General features: G+C 39.0%; 1 protein-coding gene across 2 annotated transcripts in view; it reads left to right on the top strand.

Moving 5' to 3' along the window:
* The first annotated feature begins 348 nt into the window (after positions 1 to 348).
* The window catches only part of CHST9 (carbohydrate sulfotransferase 9), a 66,100-nt gene continuing 40,923 nt past the window's right edge, over positions 349 to 25,525 (top strand). The window contains exon 1 of one of the 2 annotated variants that reach the window (XM_063130661.1): positions 349 to 558. In XM_063130661.1, coding sequence (XP_062986731.1) covers positions 459 to 558 — 100 coding nt within the window. In that variant the 5' untranslated portion in view covers positions 349 to 458. The remainder of the gene's footprint in view (positions 559 to 25,525) is intronic. The other variant, XM_063130662.1, reaches the window with a different exon arrangement.

Raw genomic sequence — 25,525 nt, 5'->3', positions numbered from 1 at the left:
ACTTCCTGTTACTGCTTAGAGTATGAGAACAATTGCTTCCTTTTTTTTTTTTTTTTTGTAATCCTGAGGCAAGTCTTGGAACAGGTGTGTGTCAAATTTTTAAAGCCCTCCAAAATCAATTTAAATTGAAAGTTGAACCTTCTGAAATTTCACAGCTATTAATGAAATATTTAAATGCAGTAGGGGAGAGGAAGGAGATATACAGTTGAAACACAATCTTTCTGTCTATCTCACTTGGAATGCAAACAGCAAAAAGTTGTAAAATACAGCTATCGTATAATATTCATATATAGCACACTAAAAAAATGTTGTGTTATTGTTTTTGTTGTGTCTTTTCAGATTGGCTTTTTCAGAAAAAAAACAAGAGAAGAAAATGATACAAACCAAACTGAAAACCTCTGAGAAGTGAACCATATATTTCTCTGATGTGGGTTGAAATGTAGCCCTCTAGTAGGGCCATGAACCTAAAACTAGTCTATGTATCTGTATTGATGTTTGGAGTAGCGGGTCTACTCCTTTTCATGTACCTGCAAGCCTGTATTGAAGAACAACAGACAGGTAAAATAATTAACTATGTTGATGCTAGTGTTCTCTTAATATTGTTTTAGTACCATCAGTGCACATGGTACCTTTATCTGAGTTAATAGAATTTACCTTTATTGAAAAAAGCAGTTTTTCTCCTCTCCCTGGAAGGAAAATCTCTAAGTTGCAAGCATTTGAGGACTCCATCCCTCTGCTACCCTTGTGGTACTGCATTATTCCCATGCATTGGAAAGGAATGGGGTTGGTCTTGCTACTGAAGACGTTTCAAGCTTGCTGGATTAAAGCAAACAGTGCTGAAGTACATGCTTGTATTTTTATGGGGTGGGGGGTTACTGCAGGAGTGCATGCTTAGATTTTAGGAAAGCTGATTTTAATAGAGATATGCCAGGTAAGATTCCATGGCTAGATGAACTAATGGGGAAAGAAACTGAATATTTTGTAAAGGAAAGCTTATTACTTATTGTTCTACAGTTTTATTGTTTAAAGTTGTTGTATACCACCTTGATGGCTTTTCAGCAGATAAGGTAGCATATAAATGCTGATAAATAAATAAAGGTGCAATCACAAACAATCCCAATGAGAGAGAAATAGGAGACACTGAAAGATAATGTGGCTACAGAACAAGCCTTCCCCAACCTGGTGCCCTCCAGATGTTTTGGATGACAACTCCCATGAATTTATAGGATTATAACCTTGTGGTCAGAATAGTTCACCCAATGTGCATAATGTTTATATGATCCATAATTGGTTTGAAGTAGTAAGGAAGAGGATTTAGAGATGGAATTGGATAATGTAGCTGGGTGGGAGGCCATAGAGAGTATTGTGGGTGGTGGGTGCGAGGAGAGAGAATCCCAGCAAGTGAGATTTAAGTGGATAAATTGTTTACACTATTTCAGATATTTGGTGTTGTAGGAATGTTTAAACTACTACTTGATTGTTCTCTAGATAGCAAAAACTGTTACATGGGCAGAAGCTTTAAGTCTCACAATATTGCAAATTATTGGGGCATATAGGAAAGTATTTACTAGCCAGAGACTGGATTAAAATTTGAAAGTATAAAAAAACATTAATAATGTAAAAATGGCAGAAGCTGCGCAATTTTGGTTTTAACAAATAAAATGTTATAATTAAAAACATCTAGAAGTCTACATTAAAAGGCCTTGGCAAATAAGAGATATCACAATTGGTGCTGGGCAATCCTGCCTGTGGAGATCATTTCACAACAGTCCCCACCCACAAGTAAGATCTTAAAACTTACTTGTGGGTAAGGACTGGTTCATGTAGGAGGAGGCATTCCTTCACTTACCTGAGATCCAAGCTATTTAAGATGAGGATGGGAAATCTCTGTTTTCTGGGACAGATCCAGCCCATGGTATCCTTGATTCCCTTGCTGAGAGGTTAAGCCCTTCCTGAACTATATAGAAGAGGATATGAGCTTCTGTTATAAGTGTTTAACAGTGAGAGAGAGTGAGAAGAGAAAGTGGCAGAAAGATTAAGATGAGTTGTCAGGGGCAGAGAGAAGAGGGTACCAGATGGAGTGAGTGAGGAGGTTCCACTAGTGTGAGGCCCCTGATGTTACTCCTGAGGGAATGCAGCCCTTGAGAGAAAAAAGCTACCCCACCCCTGCAGTAAGATGTAAGAACCAGCACCTTGAATTGTACCTGGAAATGGTACAGTAGTCAGTGTAATTGTTTCAAGACTGGTGATATGTTCCACTTCACCAGTCCATTATTAATATACCTGCTGTATGTTGTCCCTACTGATACTTTACAGTAGTCTTCAAGGTTAGTTCAACATACAGCCCATTGCAGTTGTTTTAATCATGATGTTATCAGAGCATAGATAACCATCACCAAGCTATCTCTGCCTAGGAGAGTTCACAGCTGGCAGACCTGAAATACATGGTAGCAGATGCTTTGAGACATGGAACCGATTTGGGCTTCCAAAGGTGAGGCTGACATTAAGAGCACTCCAAGCTACAAACCTGACGCTTTAGAGGGAGTGCAACCTTGCCTAAAAAATCTTTTAAACAATTTTGTACCATTTTTTATCAGATGAAACACCCACCAGTGGTACTGTTGTCTTGTCTGATTGGCCCTCATCTAATCTTGTATAAACTCCAAACATTGATTTGGCAACTCCGCAGCCTCTCCTCAGGGCCAAAACAAACATTAATTTAAAGACATAACAAGCAGATACATCTTTTATTTTATTTTTACTCTAGAATGGGTGCTAAGGTTCCAGTCTGATCCAGACTGGAACCTTAGCAGGAGGGGCAGGGGGCTTTAATCCTTCCTTCCCTCACTATAGGCCCCATGCCTGCAGTTTCTCTTCTGTAAAGACATATGCTAACTATGTCTTTAAAGTAATGTCTGTTTTGGTCCTCAAGCTGATTAAAAGGAGAAATAGAGTTGGGTGTCACCTGCATATGGATGCTACCTCATCCCAAATCTCCAGATGGACCTCATTCAGTAGTATAGTATTTGTATTGCAGCATGTCCATTTCTATGCATTCAACACTATAATAAAACAAGGAAGACCATCTACAAACACATTCATGGCAATTATTTTACACATGAAATTTCTTGGTATACTCAAATCAGAAGAATTTTATGTGCCCAGTTAAATATTATTTTTTAAAATTTATTTATTACACTTATATACCGCTCCCATAGCCAGGACTCTCTGGGCGGTTTACAGAAATTTTTGCCTTGATCCAGAAAGCTGTTCTAGATGTGGGAACTCTAGTGCAGCTTTTCCATTCATTTCAGTACTATTTCCATTATCAGAATAATGAGGTAATATTTGAAGTGCAATGCATCTGGAAAAAGCTTTGAAATGATGCTACTGTTTATTGTACCGTAGACTAATACCTTATGGAGTGACTGTGCTTATGACACAAATGTATTTTTACACTTTTCCATCTTCTTTATGTATCTGCACCAATATCAGCTCTCACAATTAATAACTAGTTTATATTTCTGTCCGGTAGTTAACTGGGGGCTGTCTTCACAGTGTTGGGTAAGTGCCGCTTCACCGCCAAGCCCTGCATTCTCACTGGTGTGCGGCTGCAGCAACTTGTCCTAACAAGGAGTGGCACTGCAGGATTTCCAGCAGTCATTAGGCTTGTCAGGTCTGCCCCCACCTGCAGCTTCCAGTGACCAATAGGAGGCCGCCTTCCACCTGGGAATGCCCCTGGAGTGGTTCTGAGCAATGACAGACCAGTGGAAGAGCTGGGCTGAACTCGCTCTGGCTGAAAAAGTCAGGATAAATCCATGACTTTTCAGCCACTTCTCTTCACCATTTTGTCCTGGGGTGGTTTCGAATCTGTGGCTGTGTCATCTAGATGACAAAGATGACATCAAGACAGCCCCTAAATTTAATCTCCTACTAGGTTACTTCTTGTAGTTGTAACCCAAGAAGTAACTTTTGTTATACAGAGACTGTTAAAGAACAATCCTTTGATTAGGAGGACACTGACCAATAAATGTGTCCATGCAAAGCTCATTGCTGTGAAGGAATCCCAGAAAGGCTCTGAGTATCACAGGCTCTTTTTCTTAAATAGCCAAAATATTATAGTTACCTTTCCACTTTAATAGTAATTCAGATTTTGCAGTATGAAGATTTGTTGGACCAGTATAAAGGCTCAAGCAAAGCCTTTGGGTAGCCTTTCTCTGTAAGGTCCATTGTGTTTCCATGAGAAGCAGAAGTTTGTCTTTGATTGGTTCATGGTAGTTTCTTGCTCTTTCAATTCTGGAATCTCCAATAGGACATATTTGTTTAGAAGTACAAAAGTTCTCTGGGTGCTGCGCATATTAAAATGTAGCCATTTGGATATCATGGAGAATGTGGGGATGAGTAGCAGTATGTTCTGTGTTGCAATGATTTTCCCCAGCAAGTTATTCAGCCTTTTTGTGTCAGCTATAAGTTACATTTTATTGCTGATTAAAATGACATGTGCTATGCTAGGAGGATGAACTCTTACTGGGAATGACACAACTTCAAATTAGTCCTCTCAAAGGGCATACGTGCTCAGCAAAATGTTAAACAGCTGTTGTCACTCAGTTATTTTTAAAAAAGAGAAAGACTTGTCAACTCATCACTCTCTTAAAATGCTCTGGAGGGCTTCTGTTACAGGACAGCTACTTCTGAAATGTCTTGAAATACTTTCAGTTTGAACCCTTCTCCCTCTCAAGGCTTTGCTAGATGAGGTAGTCTATAATCCCATTCTATGCTTCATTGTGTAATTATTGAAATTTAAAATGCCTCTACAACAAAAGAAATCTATTAATGACTCCCTAATAAATTAATTTAAGATTAATTCTGTGGTTGTGCAGGGCACTCTATTTTTACTTGTACTCACAGTGCTCATGTGTGCAAGACACTTCCTATTTTGGTGGCCTGCCAGATGCTTATAGGAAGCCTATAAGCAGAACATGAGAACAATAGCAGCCTCCCAGCAGCTGGTAATCAGAGGGCACAGTGCTTACAATACAATATATTATATTGCAGTAAATACAATACAATGTATAGCCTAGCAGTCAATGATTGCTTTATCCTCCATGGGTTTGTCTAATACCATTTTAAAGCTGTCCACATCGGTGGCCAGCATTACATCATATGGTAGCAATCTAATCTCTCACTATTCAGCTTCATTGGATGACCCCAGGTTCTAGCATTATGACAGAGGGAGAAAATGTCTCACTATCCACTTTTCCACATCATGCACAATTCTATACTCAACTCTATTATATTCCCCCCACCTTACTCACCTTTTTTTCTAAGACAAAAAGCCTCAAACATTTTAACCTTTCTCCATAGGGGAGTTGCTCCAGCCCCCTGATCAGTTTGGTTGCTCTTTTCTCCATCTGCACTACAGTATCCTTTTTGAGTTGCATTGATCAGAAAACTGTATACAATATTCTAAGTGTAAGGGCATTATATTATTGGAAGCTTTATTTTCTAAATCAGGGCCACCAGCTTGGACAAGGATTAGATGGAGGATAAGGCTATTAATAGCTTCTAGTCCCAACCACTATATTACTACTAGTAGTATTAGAGGCTGTACGCCTCTGAATATGAATTGCTGGGGGACAGGAGTCAGGGGGCGCTAATGAGCTCATGTCTTGTTTGTGAGTTTTGCATGAGCATCTGCTTGGCACTGTGTGAAAACATTGTTGGACTGGATAGGCCTTTGCTGTGGCTTTTCCTATGTCCTTACCTCTTTATTGTGACCAGGACATGCATTTATCCAGTCTGCATGAAGTTCAGGTGGGATTGAATTAAATCAGAGTGGATTGATTTAAGTCAGCAACAAAGAAGGTAAATTTAAATCAAGTTTCCTATTGAAACGTTTTCTTATATTTTCTGACTAATGGTGTTAATCTGACTACTAAACCATGTTGATTTACAGTGTTATTTACACTGTTTCATCATTGCAAGCATATTTTACATCTCTTTGCCTTACTATTTATATTTGACAAGCTTTCTTTTTTACCTATAAAAGGAATTTCTTTAAAATACTCCCACATAGGATTGTTTATGTGACTAATACCAATAACAGTTTGAGATTAACAGCACAATTTTATACATCTCAGAAATTAGTTCTATTGAATTCAGTGGGGCTTATTCCCAGGTAAATGGACATAGGACTGCAATCTTAGTATGAGGAAAACAGGAAGATGCACACTGGGAAATTTTGTCTCTTTTTCTTTCCTGTGTTGCTCCTTTCTGTTTCACTGTCTTGGCACAGCCTTGCCCTCACAAAACAAAGCAGCAAACAAAAATGAAATGCCCATGACTGATAGGTCAAAGCAAAGTTTGATAGTTATTGAGCTGGGGAAAAATCCATTTTCTGTGTTCCTTTTGTACAGATCTAGCTTGTCTCTATGTGTTCCCTAGCTGGGATGCATTTATTTGCCTAATGCTATCTATGGCTGAACTGTTCTGAAAATCTAGTTCATCTTGGTCCATTTCCAGCACTCTATCCACTAATGGGAAACTCGTTCATGAAATTAGATGACAATGGTTGTATTTTTTGCTGTATTCAACATGCAGTCACCAAACAGAAAATGTCTAGAATATTGTAATGGCCATAATGATTGTGAGCATTTTATATTAAAGTTCATAACATTTTCTTTGAAGAAACATGCAGTGACTGTGAATTCATTGTACTTTGGCCTGTGGTGGGCACTGTTTCGTTAGGCCAGGTTTTGAAATGCATCTTGCTACTTGATTTCTGAGAACCATGGGCTCCTTATTTTAACCTCAATTATAGTTCCTTAACAAAATAGTTTTGATTCATTTCTTATGCATCTCTGATCAACAATTCCACTAAAAAAACCTCTGTCTCAAGATGAGGGCATAGAAGACTGTTCATAGAACCTTTGCTATCCTTTTGAATCATAAGTAGGTATTGATTCTTTATCCAAAGTGGTGGTATATGTATTTAGCATAGCACCTTTGAACCCAATAGCAATAAGCATGGATTTCTGAGATGTGTGTTCTTTCTACTTTAATTGAAACAAAATGGTTTTATTTTGGAAGAAGGAAAAGGCATAAAAAGTAGAAAATACTTTAAATAGGTAATCACTTCATTGGGAGTTGCAGAACTGCCTTCCTAAGGAGGCTAGGTTAGCTCCCTCGTTATTGGCCTTTAGACAGCTGGTAAAAACTATACTGTTCCACCAAGCTATACGATTTTAAGGTGATTTTAGAAAGTTTCCCTGTTCTGTTGCAGTGCATATATTTTATGAGTTACGTTTTAGTTTTGTTTGGAATTGTTGCATTTTATTTTTATGGTTTTATTGTAAATCTCCTTGAGTACTCCATTGAGTGAAGGGGTAATTCAGAAACATTAAAAAAAGAAAGATGCCTATGATGTATCTAGTTTGTTTTAAAATAGGCAAGCTTAAGTTCACTTGTGCAGGTAAAGTACCTGGATATTACTGTGGTATTAGTTCCTTGAATATGTTTTAGAGGGTGCTTAACTTTGGTGTGGAGGGGAGTTGCAGGGATCTCTAAGGGGTAGAAGTGAGTTATTTTCAACCAACACAATATTCCTGATAGGAACAGTTTGTTCAACTGAAATCTTTCAATAAGGTTTGCATGTATTGCAAATATTGAAGTATTTATCGTTAATCATCTGTCTCTTTTTCTGGCATACACATTTTAAACTGCCTAAAAATATTTTTAGAGGTCACTACTGCCAGTCATTCATCAAATTACACATTTACTGTAATTCCTTATTTAATCTGTGTTGATTGATTATCCTTTTCACTCCAGTGAAGGAATATCCTCTTTCAATAAGTCACTGTAGCATAATAATTTGTCATATTAAGCTGGATTCTGCATAACACAAATCTTTTGTTTAATAAAGTATGTAATGAATTTGAACGCCATACAAGTGAAACCCTGCAGGAAATCATGGAAGTGTCTTGTGGAAGAATAGGAAAAGGTTGTGTTTGCTGAAACCCTTCCCTAAGCTTGTCTGAGATTTCTCAGCCCTCTCCAAAGACTGTGGAGGATTCCCATTACAGGTCAGTGAAACTACCCAGTGAAGTTTCATTGATCTGTAAATGGTAGGTCTTTTAGAACCAGCATGTGGAAAAACTTTGGCAGTCTTTACAGGGAATATTTTTAAGTGGCCATAAAAAGCTTGTTTGGACACTAACACATAGTTTATAGTTTTGGGAACTAACTGCTGCAAGACTTGGGCTCACATCTCCCACCCTTCCACATGTGGAGAAGTTTGGAAGCTTTTGCTTCCATTTTAGATTAACCACAGTTTACCTTGTTATCCCAAACTAGACAAAGACTGGGTTTGGACAACACAAGTATCCATGATGGTTTAAATAAACCATGATGGTTACCGTGTCATTTTTTTAAAAAAACCGACGATGGATTATTTGGCCAAAATAACCTATGCTGATAACCCATGGTCTGTAGTAAACCACCGTGGCTTATTGTTTCATCAGCTACTCCTCAGTGGCTTAAAGAGTATTTTATTAACCCATCGTGGATTGAAGAGACATCCGAATGTAGTTGATCTGTTGTTAATCTTAACTATGATTAGTAGAAACAAGCATGCTTCAGATCTTGTTTTTGAAGCTGGCTTGTTTGAATTAACACTAAACTGTGGTTAATCTAAAATGGAAGTAGAAACATCTGTACTTCCTGCCATCCCTTTGGTTTCTTTATGTGCTTGTCACTGAATTTCCAGGGCTATGGAACTCTGAGACTCTTGACTATTGTCTATAGTATTTAGCATTATTATTAGTCATTAGAGAAACTAAGAACATTCTTGCTAATGTTGGTAGCAACCTTTTCTGTTCTAAATAGGCAACACAGGTGTCAGTGTGGGAGAAAGATAGGAATATCTATCTGTCCATATCTGATACAATGGAAACAGTCCCACCAGGAATTTGCACTAGTCCCACAGAAATAAGTGCAGTTGTTGCATTCTTTGTGATTTCATTCCAATGAAGCTTGTTCAGGTGAAGTTCCTGGGTTATTCTGACCTGCCTCTCCAAGCATCATGAGAGCTGGTGTAGTGGCTTAAAGTGTCAGACTGGGAGCCGGGAGATCCGGGTTCTAGTCCCCACTCGACCATGGAAAACCACTGGGTGACTTTGGGCCAGTCACAGACTCTCAGCCCAGCCTACCTCACAGGGTTGTTGTTGTGAGGATAAAAAGGAGAGGAGGAGGATTATGTATACCGCCTTGCAGGAAAAAAGGCAGGATATAAATGCAATAATTATCATCATCATCATCATCAAGGAGGCAATACCTTTTCCTGCCACCTACTAAGACAGACATGAGTATGGAAAGGAGAGTGCCTAGGATTTATCTGTGCCTAGGATTTATCCAAGGTGAGCATGTTCGTTAGCACCCTGAGTTGTGGGAACAGGCCAGTAGATGGGGTAATATACTGGGATTCATATTTGAGGGTATTTGCTCATTTCTCTATGACTAACAATGAAGTATCAGACCCTGCAGTTGAGCATGAAGAGCTTATAAAGTCCTTCAAGAGTGTAATTAGTTTCTGTGTAGATGTTGTAAATGGCTTCATATTAGAGGGTATTTTGCGGCATGCATCCTAAAGCTCTGCCCACTTGCCCAAAAGAAAGTCCCAAGCAAGCATAGTTGAAGCCTTACTGTTAAAAAATGTTTTCCTCTCTACTTGTGGGATTTGTTTTGTCCTTTTAAAACCTATGTGTTTGTTCCTTGGCTGCTCAGCTGAAGTATTCTGCCTCCTGTTTTCTTAAACTGAACAGGCTGGGAACATGTAGCATGACAAAAACATAACAGTAATCTAGAAAACATGGTTTTATTATTAGTAATGGAACATATTTCTGTTTTTATGGCTTTCCTTTACCCCTGGGATTAATCTTTCTGTGATACAGTTTGGACTTATTTTTTTCCAAAATAAATGATTAAAGTATTGGATATGTCTGAGCCTGCTAGTAGCAGAGGTCACAGGTCTTCTGGACTTCTTGGGGTCAGTTGAGCTGCACATTTCTGCAAGAAGAAGATTAACAGTCTTAACATAGACCTCAAGGAATGTGGTCTATCTCTTAATGAGGTTCGAACTGAGACAGACAGAATTTCCTATAGACATCTTATTATGAAAAATCAAAAGATGGGCCAAGTTGAAGAACATCTACTTAAGTTAGGCAAAATGCATATTAACTGCATTGGCAAAATTGGAAAGGGGATTGTGATACTGGCACGTATACCTCCTTTCTCGCTAATTAAAAGTGAATTTAAATCTTGTCTCAGGACTGAAAAGAAAAAAATAAACATGAATAACTTTAATGATATTTAAAAGAAATACTTCACATTCATGACTTTTATCAGGCAGAAATTTAGAATGGAATTCTCAAGTAAAGGGGTGAAAAAAAAAATTCAGTATTTTTAGGATGCAGGACAAACTTATCTACTCATTACCTTTTTAAATGGGATATAAATTCCATTTATTGTGCACAAAAGCCTCCTTAATCCACTCTAATAGGCTGAACATCCATTGCAATGAATGAGTTGTGAGATTATTTGCTTTCTTAACCAAGGGGAAAAATAACACAGCATTTCATTTCTTTGTCAAATGTACTTTGCTTTTATTTATTTACTGTAATGCTTGACAGAATGTGAGTCAACCCCTGTGGTTTGTTAGGGTTGTGAAAGAATTATAGTATTTTTATACACCATCCTGATATTAATAATTCAGTCTTCTAGTTATTCCAGGGTGAATTATTTGATACGTATGTATATATGTTAAATGGAATGTTGAATGTAAATATTTTCAATACATTCAGAAGGGCAGAGTAATTCTGCTTGTTCATCGGATAGAGTCTAAGACCCAGGGCCAGTTTGGGGAACTTGCATCCAGTTTAGTTTACATGTCATAAAATCAGATGATCCATTTGCTTCATTTGCCTGTGAAATGTGAAAGGTGTCCAATGGTCCCTGTCAACTTAATAGGCCAGTTTGCATGATCACCTTTAGTTGCCCAGGTTTCAGCGGTGGCCAGGAGTGCATTTGCACAATTAAAGCTGATGCACCAGCTGCGCCCATTCCTAGAGATGTCAGATCTGGCCATGGTGACACATGCCTTAGTTACATCCCGATTGGGTTACTGTAACACGCCCTACGTGGGGCTGCCTTTAAAGAGTGTTCGGAAACTTCAGCTGGTTCAAAGAGCTGCAGCCAGAGTGTTGACCTTGGCTAATTACAGGGAGCATACAACTCCCCTATAAAAACAACTCCACTGGCTTCCGGTCTGTTTCAGTGCACAATTCAAAGTACTGGTTATGACCTATAAAGCCCTATTCATCTCAGGTCCAGGTTATCTCATCATATTCTCCCTTACAAGCCTGCCCATGCTTTAAGATCTTCAGGGGAAGCCATTCTCTCAGCCCCACCACCATCACAGGCAAGGACTTTTAAAACTGTCATTTTAAATCTTCAAATGTTTTAATAATGAAATATATTTAATATATTTTAACTTTGTATATTTCTATTTATAGGTTTTAAATGTATATGTTTTACATTTTGTAATGCCGCCTTGAGGCCCAGCATTGGACAAAAGGCAGGATAATATGATGATGATGATGATGATGATGATGATGATGATGATGATGATGTGTGCTGAGCACAATTTGCCTGATCATCCATCCAGGCATAGCTTGTCATGCTGACCAAACCCGGGCAGCATGGCTGGTTGGAGGAGGAAACAATCCTCAAATAACCCAACCACAGCCTATGGGTTGTTTGTTTAATAAATTTATGCTTGTTTAACCCACAGTGATCATCCAAACCAGGTCAATCTTAGAGATATGAAGTTAAAATTACTGGTTCAAAGTAGGAGGATATGCTGTGTCACAATTTTTCTTCTCTCCTTTCTCTGCTTGAAAGCTCACTGTAATGTTATGCACCCATGGGGTGGGGGCATCCCAGGGGCCTAGGATACTGTGGACCTCCTTCTCTGTTTGTGGAGATCCTCCACAGATGGCAGAAGAGCATCCCACTGCCATATCTGCCCTACCATTGCTCTGCTAACACAAGGCCAAAAAGGCAGCTGATCAGGATGGCTTTGGATTCACTGGATCTAAAGTCCCTCCATTTCTTGAATATGCCCCCAGAATGTGCTGTTAGGGACTATGCCAGCTCTGTAGCTGGTGTAGAGAATTTCCCTCTCATTGTAGGCAATTGGAGAGAAATGTTCAAAAAGCCAATAAAAAGCAGGGAGGAGGATGAGAAAAAAGCTGCTGCTCCCTTCCTTTCACTTTGACCAGCATGAGTCCACAATTAGTCTATCGTGGATTCTCCCCAACCTCCATAGAATTGCTCTGTAAAACTATTGTTGACAACTGTAACAGCACAACTAGAGCCTAGGAAGTGTTCAAGGAAGGATCTAGTCCCCTAAAATAAGTGGGACTTTCAAGTATGCATGCTTAGAATGGCAGGAGATGGTTGGCTTTGATGCCCTGATTTAGGATTCCACATTTCACGGAGTAATTTACCTGAAGGGGGGGGGGAATTGAATTATATCATAGACCATGAGTATGCCGTACAAATGGGCACTTTACAGATTAGAAGATTAACCAGCTGGAACTCTGCTTCTTTGTTGCCTGACAACACCAAATAATGTTGAAGTCCTAAATAAGAGTACACCAGTAAATCTAAGTACAGCATATGATTTTAATCTACATTAAATTATGCTTAATGTCATTTCTTGATATAATCTCATGGAATCCTACCTTGTAACTCAAACCTTTTATTAAACACTTTTAGTAAAGTGCATAAGCATTTTAAGTCCTGGGATAGTTTTCAGAATGTTCCATAAATTCACTTGGGGGAGAGAGAGAAATCTGAGCTACTTCTAGAAGAACACTGGTGTATGACTTACAAGTAAATGTTCTTTAAACCACATAAGCTGTCAGGGAGTTATGAACACTAATGTATTTACTAGATGTTATGATTTTGTTTTTATTGCTAGCTCAACATGATAACATGCCTGTATGCTTGTTTTCAGCTATTCCGGACAGCTTAAAAATTAATCAAATATGAATCCCTTTCTGCTGGGACAATATACCATTGCAATTCTATGTCCATCTTGCGCACTTGATGGAAGTCACTCTTAGTGATAAGCCCCCTTGGGAGCTCTGGGTTTAAGCTTAAATTAATATAAATGTGAAAAATAGTATGAATGCAAGCTGCCCAAAGGAGTGGAAAGAACAGGATCACATCAGTCTGTGAGAGCCTATTGCCCACATCTTAACACATAGCATAGTAATATGCTACACCTTTGCAAGTTTTGCAATGATATCCACTCAGTTCTTATATCACAAAAGAGCTCTATGGTATAAAAATGTGAAGGCTCACAAAAATGCAGGAAAGAAGAAGTTATCATCCCCCACCCCCATTTGTTTCAATAGAAAAATTGGAGGAATGTGACATTGTATTTTATTTTGAATGAATGAAATGTGCTTTTTTTACTCTAAATGTATAGTATGAAGAATTTTATGTAAGGCAATCTACTGTATTACAGAATGATAATTTGTGTGTTCAGTGCAGAAGATACATCTAGTGAACTGAAGATAAATTTCTGCACATAGAGGGTGCTGCCAACTTCATGAGAAGCATTCTTGTGAATGGCTGATTGCCACCTTGTAATGACCTTTGAGCTCTTTTAGTACTAGAAGCAGTATCGTGTGTCTACTGTCTTCCCTTGTACAAACTTAAGACTGACATCGTATGCTATTACCTCGGAATATGTTCCATTGAACTCTGTAGGGCTTACTTTTTAGTGAACATGTATAGAATTGCACTGTAAGGTTGCTGTTCTATCTATGCTTACTTGGGAGTAAATTCCACTACATAAAGAGTGGATCTTACCTCTTAGTAAACTTACATAGAGTTGCTCTGCAAATTTCTTAAATATGCCAGATAATACTGTTGTATTTTGCTAAGCTATGAATGATGGACTTTATGGTGTTAAAACAGTAAAATAAGTCTAGGTTTCATAAGAGAATGAATTGTATATGTTTCAGCTCTTCCCATCTTTTCCAGCTTTTTTCCTAAGAAACTTGGGGGGGGGGGTGATGGGGCAGCTTTAAAAAGTCCCATGGCTTTAAAATTTCCAGAAATTTTACATCCATATACCCAGGTTGTCTTTAGCGTTGTATTTATGTGAAAAGTTGTAGTGTGTGAAGTAAACCATTTATATATAGTAGCTTCCAGTGATTTATTTTTGTAGCTGTAATTGTGAAGCACTTCAGGTCCACAGTTGTGGAGGTGGTGGTGAATTGGAAATATGGGTTTATGTTCATTAAGTGCTTGCTTACTCTCTATCGAGCTCCATGCTAATATTTTCTTGGGTACAGCGGGTTCCATAATGTACTACTCTTCTCTAATGTGGGAATCAGGCCATAGAAAGGTATAGGTCTATAAAGCCTACAATCTAGGCTGTGTAAGATTTGAACCACAGATTATGAGTTTTTAAAGAATATCCTTGTCCACAGGAATTGTCCATAGATTTTCATAATGTTACACTTTAGCTTGTATGATGAATAAAATGCAAAGAAAATTAAATTAGGTGAATTCAATATTCCATCTAATGTCTGAGTCAAATATAGTACTAAAAATATTTTGAAATTGCCGCATGTTCTTTAACAGTGACAAGATTTATAAATTTGATTAACTCCAAATAGGACATGGAACAATTTAGCCTACCTTTAGGCAAATGGGTTACTATAGCGTTCACAGTCGAATCCTATGGATGTTTAAATCCAGATTGTGTAGAACAGATCTCTGTTTCACTGAAATAAAGCTTTTATTATATGCATGTGATTCCTCACTCATGATAGTTTGCAGGTCTTTCACACAACATCCTCCTATTCCATGGCCTCTGCTGTGCTTTGGAACCGTTATCGTATTTTTTCCCTAACCAGGAAAGTCTAGTATTTTTTATGAATGGCGTTGTAGAAACCTAGTGTAATACACAATTCCACTATACCACAGCAGCACCTAGGTTGTGTAATGGAACATATAGAAAGGAAGAAGAAATGGGGGGGGGACGTGTAAAGTAGCCCATCTTAATCCCACAAAGAATCCAGAAGCAGAAGCCTCGGTAAAGGTGTGGGTTAAATGCCTCATACAAAAGCCCTCAAGCCCATTCTCCTAGGGCAACAGAGCAGTGCTGCTCCCCCCAACCCCCTCCTCTATGGCACTATGCACACCCTCTGGGTATGCATCCTTTTGCATAGGAAATACCTACTCATGAGCAGCTTTCTTAAGGAGGTAAAACAGTGACTTCATTTAATTGTCAGATCTTGCATTTCTAATTATAATAATATCTCTGTTAGTGAAGGTGATGAAGATTTGCTTTAAATTGACCAAAGAAGTTCACCTATAAAATACTTTGTAAACATTTTCTTTAATACTGATAGGAGGGCCAGTGTGGTGTAGTGCCTAAAGTGTCAGACTGGGAGTCAGGAGATCCGGGTTCTAGTCCCCACTCGGCCATGGAAACCCACTGGGTGACTTTGGGCCAGTCACAGACTCTCAGCCCAGCCTATCTCACAGGGTTGTTGTTGTGAAGATAAAATGGAGAGGAGGATTATGTACACTGCCTTGGGTTCCTTAGAGGAAAAATGGCGGGATAAAAATGTAACAACAACAACAACAACAACAACAAACAAGGCTCTAAAGAAATATGCATTTCCAAATGGCTGTCTTCATATTCGCCACCCATTTAATTTTGAAAGCAACTTTTTGGGAAACCTATATTCAGACGACTATTTCATAGTAATCTGACAAGGATCTGATGACTGCATTATATATTCTTTCAGGAAGTACCAAACCAAACTTATTTCATGAAGATTTCTGATTCTGGGAGTGGGGAGATCATGAGTATCTTTCAATATAGATAACTGTTTTTCCACCCAGTTCTAGCCCTCAGGGCAGCTCACAACACTAAAACTCCTTACAAACTTACATGAAGATAGTTTTTTTTAAAAAATCACTTTAAACCCAATTCCAAACGCACCACTTCCCGAGGCATTTTGAAAACAAAAAGGCTACTTGCTTCCTGTAGGCTAGAAGGGAACCTACAGTGTGGGTCTCATGGGGGAGAGCATTTTATTCTAGCTGAGCTCTTACTGAAAAGGCACAGTCCCCAGTGAAGCTTTAAAAGTCAATACCATCACTTTGAATTTAGCCCAGAAACAAATGGTTAGTTACTGAATCACCATGTTTGGTGATATAGCATGGTCCATGCAGCTAATTGCAAGTTAGACAGCCTACAACTGCATTTTGGCCCAATTGATGTTTCCAACTGTCTTTAATTAAGGGGTTAGCCCCTCAAAGACTGCATTAGTTTAATCTGGAGTTATTAAGGCATATATGATAGCTACAAAATGCTTTTCCCCAGAGCAGGCAGGGATAGAAAATCAGCATAAGCTTCTTTTTAAAGTAATGGCTGTATGGCAGCTCTGTGCTGGCCTGAAGTGGGATGTTTCCTCAGTGTTACTGTTTTAGTGTGTTATATTTTATATTGTTCCCATGATGTGTTTTTAAATGTATATTCATTCTCCAGATTACAATTGTGCTATGGTCTTAGAGTTGCTACAGCAGCTATCAACTGCTACCTTAGGCTGGGGAACCTTGTTGAACTCCAATCTCCCATCAGTCCTGACCAGCCTGGCCTGTGGGGAGAGATGATGAGAGTAGTATTTCAAAGATTTCTGCAGAGCCACAGGTTCCCCAGCTCTGTGCTTTCTAAATATTTACAAGTAGTGCTGGAGCAAAATGTACTCTTGAACAGCATCTCTGGTCTTTAAGGGACATTATGATCACAACCAAAGCAGGCACATATTCACCTTCTTACTTAGTTGTGTCTCCTGCTATGAAAAGCTGCCTCATATCTAGATTGAGCTTCATTTCATTTGCTTTGATCTAGGCCATCTCTGATTTTAAACTTTTGTTGAAGGAATCACTATCTCTCCTGGATCTAAGGTGTCAGTTCATTTCCTTAGTGCAACAAAACACCACCCTCCACTCTCTCAACAAATTTTTACAACATTTTCATCAGATCTTAAATAGAAGGGGAGATGAAAGTTAACTATTTGGAATGCAGCAGGCAAATCTCATGAAGAGGAACAATCTCCTAGCAACTCTGGCCTTAGCTAGACATAAGGTTTAACTCGGGATCATCCCTGCCTGCTCCCGGGATATCCTGTGTGTCGTTTACATGAACGAGGATGACCCCAGGACAATCCTGGGATAAACCTTAAGTCTAGCTAAGTGATAGGACCACAGTGATAGGAGTAAAATGCTCCAAATGCAGTACTATTCCATCCCTAGTCCATACAAGCAATCTGGAAGGATACAATAGCCAGTAGTATCAAAGTGTATGGAATGTATCAGAGTCCATGGAATTCTGTGGACACAATCTGAGAGGCATAGGATTGTTCAGAGTCCCCCTTCTGAGGTCAGTGACTGTGTTTCGATTCCTGAAAGAAGAGTCAGAGATCTGACCGCCTTGCCCCCTAACAGTGCTGGCTGCTTTCCAAGGTCAGGAAAGTGACCACGGAGAAGGGGAAAGGGGGCTTTTTGGGTGGGTGGGGAAGAGGCTGGGGATGCCAGGATACAAGATATCCTAAGGCCTTCCCAGCCTCTCTCCCTCACCCTCTGAAGTGTTCCAGCTAAATGGGCAAAAAAGCCCATCTAGCAAAAAAAACAAAACAAAAACGCAGGAAGATGGGGAGGTGAAGATCACCTCCTCTGCTCCTCCCATTCTGTATAGGATAAATGTAAGCCTCCGAGTTTCAGAGCTTATGGTCATCAAGGGCACAGTTGACATAATTGCACCCTAAGAAACTTAGAATGGATTAGCATGACCACATGCCCGCCCACCCAGTCATCCTCCTGGTGCAACTAGCATGACAAAATGGAAATCCCACAAGAAATGTCAAAAAGCTAAAAGCAAAAGGTTAGATGAAAAGGATATTTTATTCAATGAATGAATGAAAAAAGTTCCAACGCATTTCAGACTACAAACAAGTCCTTCTTCACGGCAATCTAAAAAGCAATATAAGATATTTGTAGACTAACATACTCCCTGTGTTCAACAATATATATCACATCAATAATACAATTATACATCATCATACAAAGATATAAAAAGCTGTACAACATAAAAGTAAAGCTCAAGATATACAAACTATGTACAGACATTCACAACTCTTAGAGATTGACTTACTTAGTATAATGTAACAAGTATTTGCTCTTCAGATGTCAGTCTTCCATGCTTTGTCAAATCTTGAAGGAAAAAGTAAGTATTTAAGTACACAAAACCTGATTAGAAACAGTTGTGTTTCAAAGAAATGTTGCAAGGTTGAGAAACTCATTAAGGCCAAAAGGTTTCATTCGGCCTCAAAATCCACCTGGCTTCCCTTTATAAAGAATTCTTCCTGTCCATTTACAAATTGTCTCTATTGCCCGGAATGACAGATCTCTTATTCTGTGGGATTTATCATTCCACTGTTGGAATAACAATGCTTCCACCACTCCATGTTTGGTATTACTGATACATTCTAATTTTAAAATTCCTTGTAGTTTTCCTATATGCAATTTGTTATAGGGACAAAGTATAAACTTCCTATCACATGCTATGAAATCTCTCAGTATGTATCTTTTTCTGTATATGGGGGTCACAAATTGTTTTAATCTTAAACAGTACAGACAATATTTACAGTGAACAAAATCCCTACTGGAGGTCTTGATCCTGGTAAGACAAATTATTTGTCTTTTTTTTCCTTCCTGATGTAACACTGCTATGACCCAATCCCCTATGTTCTCTCTCTCTCTCTCTCTCTCTCTCCAGTTTTTCTCTGCATCCAATTGTATCTTTTACCAAATACCAATATTTGTCTTGCAGAACTACTACTGTTATTAAAAGTTAACTATATACTATTGAGTGTTCCTGGAGCTCTTTTGTTTGGGTGACAGTAAGGACCTTCTTATGTTATGCACCCTTCTGCTGCTTCTTTCTGAATAGCCCCTTTGTGTGCATGTTTGATGTAAATTATCCAATTCCTTTCTGTAATTTAATTTTGTATATTTTTCTCTTGATTCTTATGAATTGTTGATAAGGAATATTTTCTCTGATGTGTCTAGGATGTGCACTATCATATCTGAGACATTTGTTCTGATCTGTATTTCTTCTATAAAGACTAGTGCTTAACTCTCCCCCCTTTCTCAGAGTAAAAGCTAGATTATCTAGATCCTTATTAATCTACTTTATCCATGTTTGCTTGCAGCTGAGCCACCACTGCATGCCACATCTAGCCACCACTGCATGCCTGATTTGCCCTAGAATGGCAAATTAGAAACTGGATGGATCCAAAGAGTTTTTAGTAACAGTTTTATCAGCCTTCGCTAATACTGTTTGTCACTGCTATAAGCAGAAAGAACAGGTTCTCACTGCTGGCCTTAACTGACCATGAAGTTTAAGAATTGAGCATGACTGGCTGCATTTTTCCAAGCATCTTTTTGGCTTCTTCAACTATCAATAACTGAAATTCGTTGAAGCTGCCTGGATTCTAGCCTTTGGAAAAGAATATTCTGGAGCATTGGGCAACTCCCCATGCAAGATACCAACTAGGACATTGACAAAACAGCCTCTTGTGCCAATTCAGACATCCCAGATGGCTATCTGGCATCTATTTGCTTCAGTCATGCATGGGTGTGCCATCCTAAACAGTCCTTGACTCCTAAACAGGCTATGAGCCTCCAGTAATCCAGCCTTAACCAGAAAATTATCTCTCCATAATGAAGTCATAACAGGTGTGTGTGTGTATGTATATATATATAGACACACACACACACACACACACACACACACACACACACACACACAGTGCCTCTGTCTTCACATGCAGTACAGAACAGATGCTCCTCTTTGGGTAGAGCTAGTACAATATTTTAATCATTCTATTTAGGCTGAAGGTGACACAAAAATAGTGCTCACAATGCTGTGGTTGTGCTATTCGCTAACTTATTTATTCTGTCATTTTTGCCAACTACTACTATCACTTCCTCCTTTGTTTTTGGGGAAACACCCCAGTCTCAGAACAGTGGCTGCGGGACATTTTGGTAATATTAAAAAGTGATCATAGAAATGTGAGCTCCCTTTTTATATTTTTATATCAGCTGTAGGTGTTTACTAGCCATGTTCTACGCTGTATGTGAGGTACCCAACATGGTGCGTGCAGGTACTACGGTGCCCAAAGAAGCATGTTGTGACGCCCACCAGATGATCTACTCCTCTCTGCACTGCATTGCTTACCAAATCATACCTGCTGTTATGTTGTCTAGTCTTTCACTGTCTGTGCCCATCCAAATCTAGAATATGAAGCCTATAGTAATATTAGTTTTTACAATTTCATGTGGCTCATTGTATTTCGCCCTTAATGAGGACAATCCATGGGGAAATACTCCTGTGCATCTTCATGCATTTCCTTGCATCTCTGGCCAGACTCACTGGGGATAATATTTTAAATAATGATGTGATTGTACTGTGGTCAAACATTTTACTATCTACCTAGTATTTATTTATAAAGCTGTATAGTTCCCCTTAATTTCACACATTTACTTTTCAAAAATCTCTTTTGTATATGAAGTTATACTCTGCAAGCTAAACATTCAATTCTGTCTCTCCACACACAGCACACACACACAAATACTTTCCCACTTCCTTTAGGTTTAGTAGTTGTTTTTCAAATGTTGTTTATACAAGGTCATTTCCTTGTCATCAACCTGTGCATTTCACGTAGCACAATTTTACAAGGAGTAATATTAAGCTTAAATGAACTTTCTTCTGTATCCTAGCAACTGGCTATGATTAATCATACTCAGGTAAATGTGGATAGAAATGTGGAAAGTAAAAGAAAGTTCTGATAAATTTAGGAAAATATTAGTGATTATGGAAGAAGCTTGTAATAAACACCAAGGAATAAAAGATATTTTAAAATACAGAAATACGTAGGAAAGAGGTATAGACGAAGACTTTTCTATACTTCATGAACAGTTCAGTGTAACTGTGGGCCTGCACGTGCACTCTCTGTACCTGTCCTCAGTCCTGCCAAGGCAGTGAGGGATCAGCACTAGATTATAGGAAGCCATTTTATATCAAATCAGTCCATTGATCTGCCTATATCAGTATAGTCTGTGCTGATTGGCAGTGGCTCTACAGATTCCAAGCACTGGTATTTCCACCCTTGCCTGGAGATGCCAGGGATTGAACCTGGTACTTTTTGCATATAAAGCTTCTGCTGTACTATGAAACTATGGTCCTGCCTTCCCCCTAAGGGAGCAAATAAAAGTTAGGCTAGTTTGTTGCTTGGAATCACGGCACCCCCTATGTCCGTGTCATTCAAATCAAAGAACAAGCCTGATCTGGAAGCTTTTATAGATTTTAGGCTATGCAACATGCCCTGTTTACCACTACTGATGTTCATGAGGGTTCTTGCAAGCCTCCAAGCTGATCATCCCATGAATCATTTCAAAACTGAGAGCCAGTGTGGTGTAGTGGCTAAAGTGTCAGACTGGGAGCTGGGAGATCCAGGTTCTAGTCCCCACTTGGCCATGGAAACCCACTGGGTGACTTTGGGCCAGTCACAGACAAAACCCACAGGGTTTTGTTGTGAGGATAGACTGGAGAGGAGGATTATGTACGCTGCCTTGGGTTCCTTGGAGGAAAAAAGGCAGGATATAAATGCAATGATAAAAAAATAGAGCCCAGTTCAGTGGCTGTAAAGGGTTCAGGTCCCAGGTTCACAACTATTGTAGATTCAAGTCCCGATAACCTGAAATAATCTAATTTGCTGTACATACTTCTCCATTTGTGAATGATCTCTCATGACTAATTAATGCTTTATGATAAACTTGAATATTATGTCATTTAATGTTTTCATAAAACAACTTGAGTGCCCTTTTGTTTTGTTTTATTTTCTATAAAAGAGGGTTTTCTCAAAAGACAGGTATAATAACCTTCCCCCCCCCCCATTGTACATCTTCTTGGGGCTTTTTTCAAAAATAATTTGTACTCCTTTAGTGTGTCTCAAGCCCTGCAAGCTATGTGTATTCATAACTTGGACTTGGCAGATGGGCTGAAACATCAACGCAATCCAATATGTCTTACATTTTTTCCTCTTTTTTTGTTTTGTTTTTGTTTCATTTCTTGAAATTTCACAATAAAAATAAATAAAAAATGGGGGTTTCTTGCATCATGTGTTTTTATCAGGCATGGGAACTTCATTCAGAAAACACATTTAGCACTAGACTGAAAATGGGAGAACTATTATAAGCATACAATCCTGTAAATAAATCAAAGGCTCTGGAACCATCTAATGCAGAGCAGGAGGAGCAGCAGAGATGTTCTTTGCCTCCATGCTCCTCCCATTCTATATTTTGGCTAGATGGACTTTTTCACCTATTTAGCTTGAGTGGAAGGGAAGGAGGCTGAGGAGTCACAAGGCTACATCGTAAACCAATCTCTCCAGTCCCCTCCCCTTCCCTCCCAATGATATGCCCCCTTTCCTTCCTCTCTGAGGTTTCTTGTGCTGGCTGCGAGGGGGAGGGGTGGAGAGCTTGGATTCCTGGATCCAAGGTCAGACTGCTGTTTCCAACCTCGGATCCAGGTATCTGAAATTTTCTATAGCTCTTCTAGACTCTGACTAGGGGCCATATGATTGCTCTGGTAAGCAATGAACTGGTCTGTTCTGCTACAGGCTAGATATGCAGAACATTATAGGATTGTTGAGAATGTATAAAGGAGCTCATGGTTGTTTTACTTTCTTTAAAAAATATTATTTAAAATTTCTCTTATTCTTCTGTGATCTTAAGCTCACCAGAACAGTGTTGAAATACATTAAAACTGAAATACAGCAACACTGGGCTGTTAATTCTGTACATCAGAAATGCTCTGACATAAGGATTTAAATTTTTATTCTATGGAAATAAAGATTTTTTAAAAAAATAATAACAGAACCTGGCCAGTCTTCAAGATGTCCTTACCAGAGTTTTTGGAATCTAATAATCAAGTGCAAGGATCATTAATCAGAGGTTTTTTCCAAGCAGTTTATTATTATTTTTTAAAGCCTGAATGTTTTATCAACCTTTATAACTAGAGCAGAAATAAAACCATTCTAGTTCAGGGGCACAGTGTGTGCACCAAAGACTATAGATCAGCTGCTGTCAAATCCATTTTTATGAACTGTTTAATTATACTGTCCTCTCGCCTCTGTGGAACAAGCAGAGAACTGTTTAGTTGCTGTTCAATGTCAAAGCAGTACTTTCAGTTTATTACTCCTGATTTGCAAAAGTTTTTTAGGGATCGAATGGGCTAATATGCAAAATCAGCTGTTGAAACTATGCTTGATTCTTGCTCTGCAGGATTTTTCACTTTGAACATTTGCTGCAGTTTGTTCCATTGCTGGATTTATTTATGTCTCTTCCCACTTGTATTGTGTTCTCTGTTCCCTTTCAATGATATATATGGATTATTATTAGGGATGTGATGCTGGAAAATCTGTTCCACTTAAGTTGGATGGATTTTTGTGGTGTTTGCATCCTGGTAAAATGGGGAGAAATGCATCAGATTTTTTGCACATTTTTCCTGGGTTCCATCATTTTTGCAAACTCTAATTTGCACAATATGGATCTTGAAATGTGCACAACTTCGTAATTTATAAGAAAAATCATTGCCACTCCTGCACAACTGAGCACAATCGCAGGTCCACCAGTCCACTATGTAGCTCCTCAGAGCCATATTCCCCTCTGGTCAATATGTTTGTCAGTTTCATCTTCTGCACACATTACTCTATTTATCCCAGCAGAGCCATATCCCATATTTGTCAAACAACTTGTCAATTTCTCTCCCCCCCCAACCACTCACCCACCTTCCTGGCTTTCACTTGGGAAGTTCTGCTGTGATGACTGCAAATGAAAGTGGGGTGGGGAGTGGGGGAGGCTGCATCTGTTTTAAAAGCACTTGCTTGAGACTTGGGTAAGTGGGTAATGGAAGCAGGGTACCCCCAAGTGTCAGTTCAACACTTCAACCCTAAGGATCAGGTTGCTAAGTGGCTGATCTGATCCCTTTTTCCCAAGCTGTCAGTGTCAACATGTGCACAGATTACCCATTGGCAGGTCAGGAAAAACTTTTTAATATGTTTGTCCATGCATTGTGATTGCAGATGTGTAATTTAGCCAGTGGCCTGGTTGCCTGTGTTAAATAAGAAAAAGCCCTTCCAACAGGCAAGTTGCTGCTTGCATCATCACTAGGGACAGACGGACTCACCTGTGCTCGCACACAGCTGGCACTTGCCAAGTTGACACTGCTGCCCATCTCGCTCACCCTGCAGCCTCCTGCTCCATTTTTACACAAGATGGCAGCTCTGTAATTTTTGTATTTTAAATGTTATGCAAAATGACGGCCATACAGGGCCGTTTCAGTAACAGAGGTGAGACCTAGGGGTTGAGGAGTTCGTTGGATTCCAACCATGTTAGGCGCTTGCAACATCTCTGCCACCACACTCACACTGTAATATACTTGTGCTTCTTTCTAACTTAAAGCAGCTACTGGTTCCTTATTGTTTAAACATAGCTGTGTTTATGCAAGCAAAACAAATCTTAAATGATAAATGACTAATGCAGAAGGAATTGTCATTTCATCTCCTGCTGACAAAATGCAGATAGGAAAATATTGCCATGCATTTCTTCTACTTGGCTTATTGAATTTTATGTTGTGACCATTGGTATACTGAATAAATTAAGGTTCTGGTTTCCATTCACTGATCCACGTGGAATTTCATGCAGAATATGGCAACTGATGCAGAACTGGAAAGCATTGCTTGTATGGTTTTCCCTCTAAAGTAAGATGCTAGCACTTATGATTGTAGAAGTATGATTTTCTTTCTTTTCTCTCTCTCTTTGTGTGTGTGTGTGTGTTCAGTCATGTTATACCTCTGGGTTTCACTTCACTGGTCTCAAGTATTTTGTATTGTTTAAATTTCTTATTGTTGTCTCATCATGATCTGGCTTTTTCTCTCAGTTCTACTGTTCATCAAACACTTAATCTTGCTAAACCTCCACTCAGTTGTGCTATTATCATCTCTCCATGCGCTCTTTCTTGCAGCGCTTTATGTGAGGAATTCTCTCTGTACAGAGCAGAGCAGGCATGGGCAAGTGGTGACCTAAAATTCCCATCATACCTTATAATTGACTATGCTGGTAGGACTGATGGGAGTTGGAAGCCAAATTATCTGGAGGGCCAAAGTTGTCTGTCACACTATAGATATTTGTTTGACCTCCTCTTTGATTCTGTTTTAAAAATGGTTAAAATTCAGATTTCTTTTTCTCACATTTCAGGCCTAATTATGTATTTGACTTCTCTGGCCTTTTCCTAATTATTGTTTTGAGC

Source organism: Elgaria multicarinata, chromosome 7, assembly GCF_023053635.1.
Source record: "Elgaria multicarinata webbii isolate HBS135686 ecotype San Diego chromosome 7, rElgMul1.1.pri, whole genome shotgun sequence".
NCBI lineage: Eukaryota > Metazoa > Chordata > Lepidosauria > Squamata > Anguidae > Elgaria > Elgaria multicarinata.
This window is presented reverse-complemented; position numbering and strand designations above follow the sequence as displayed.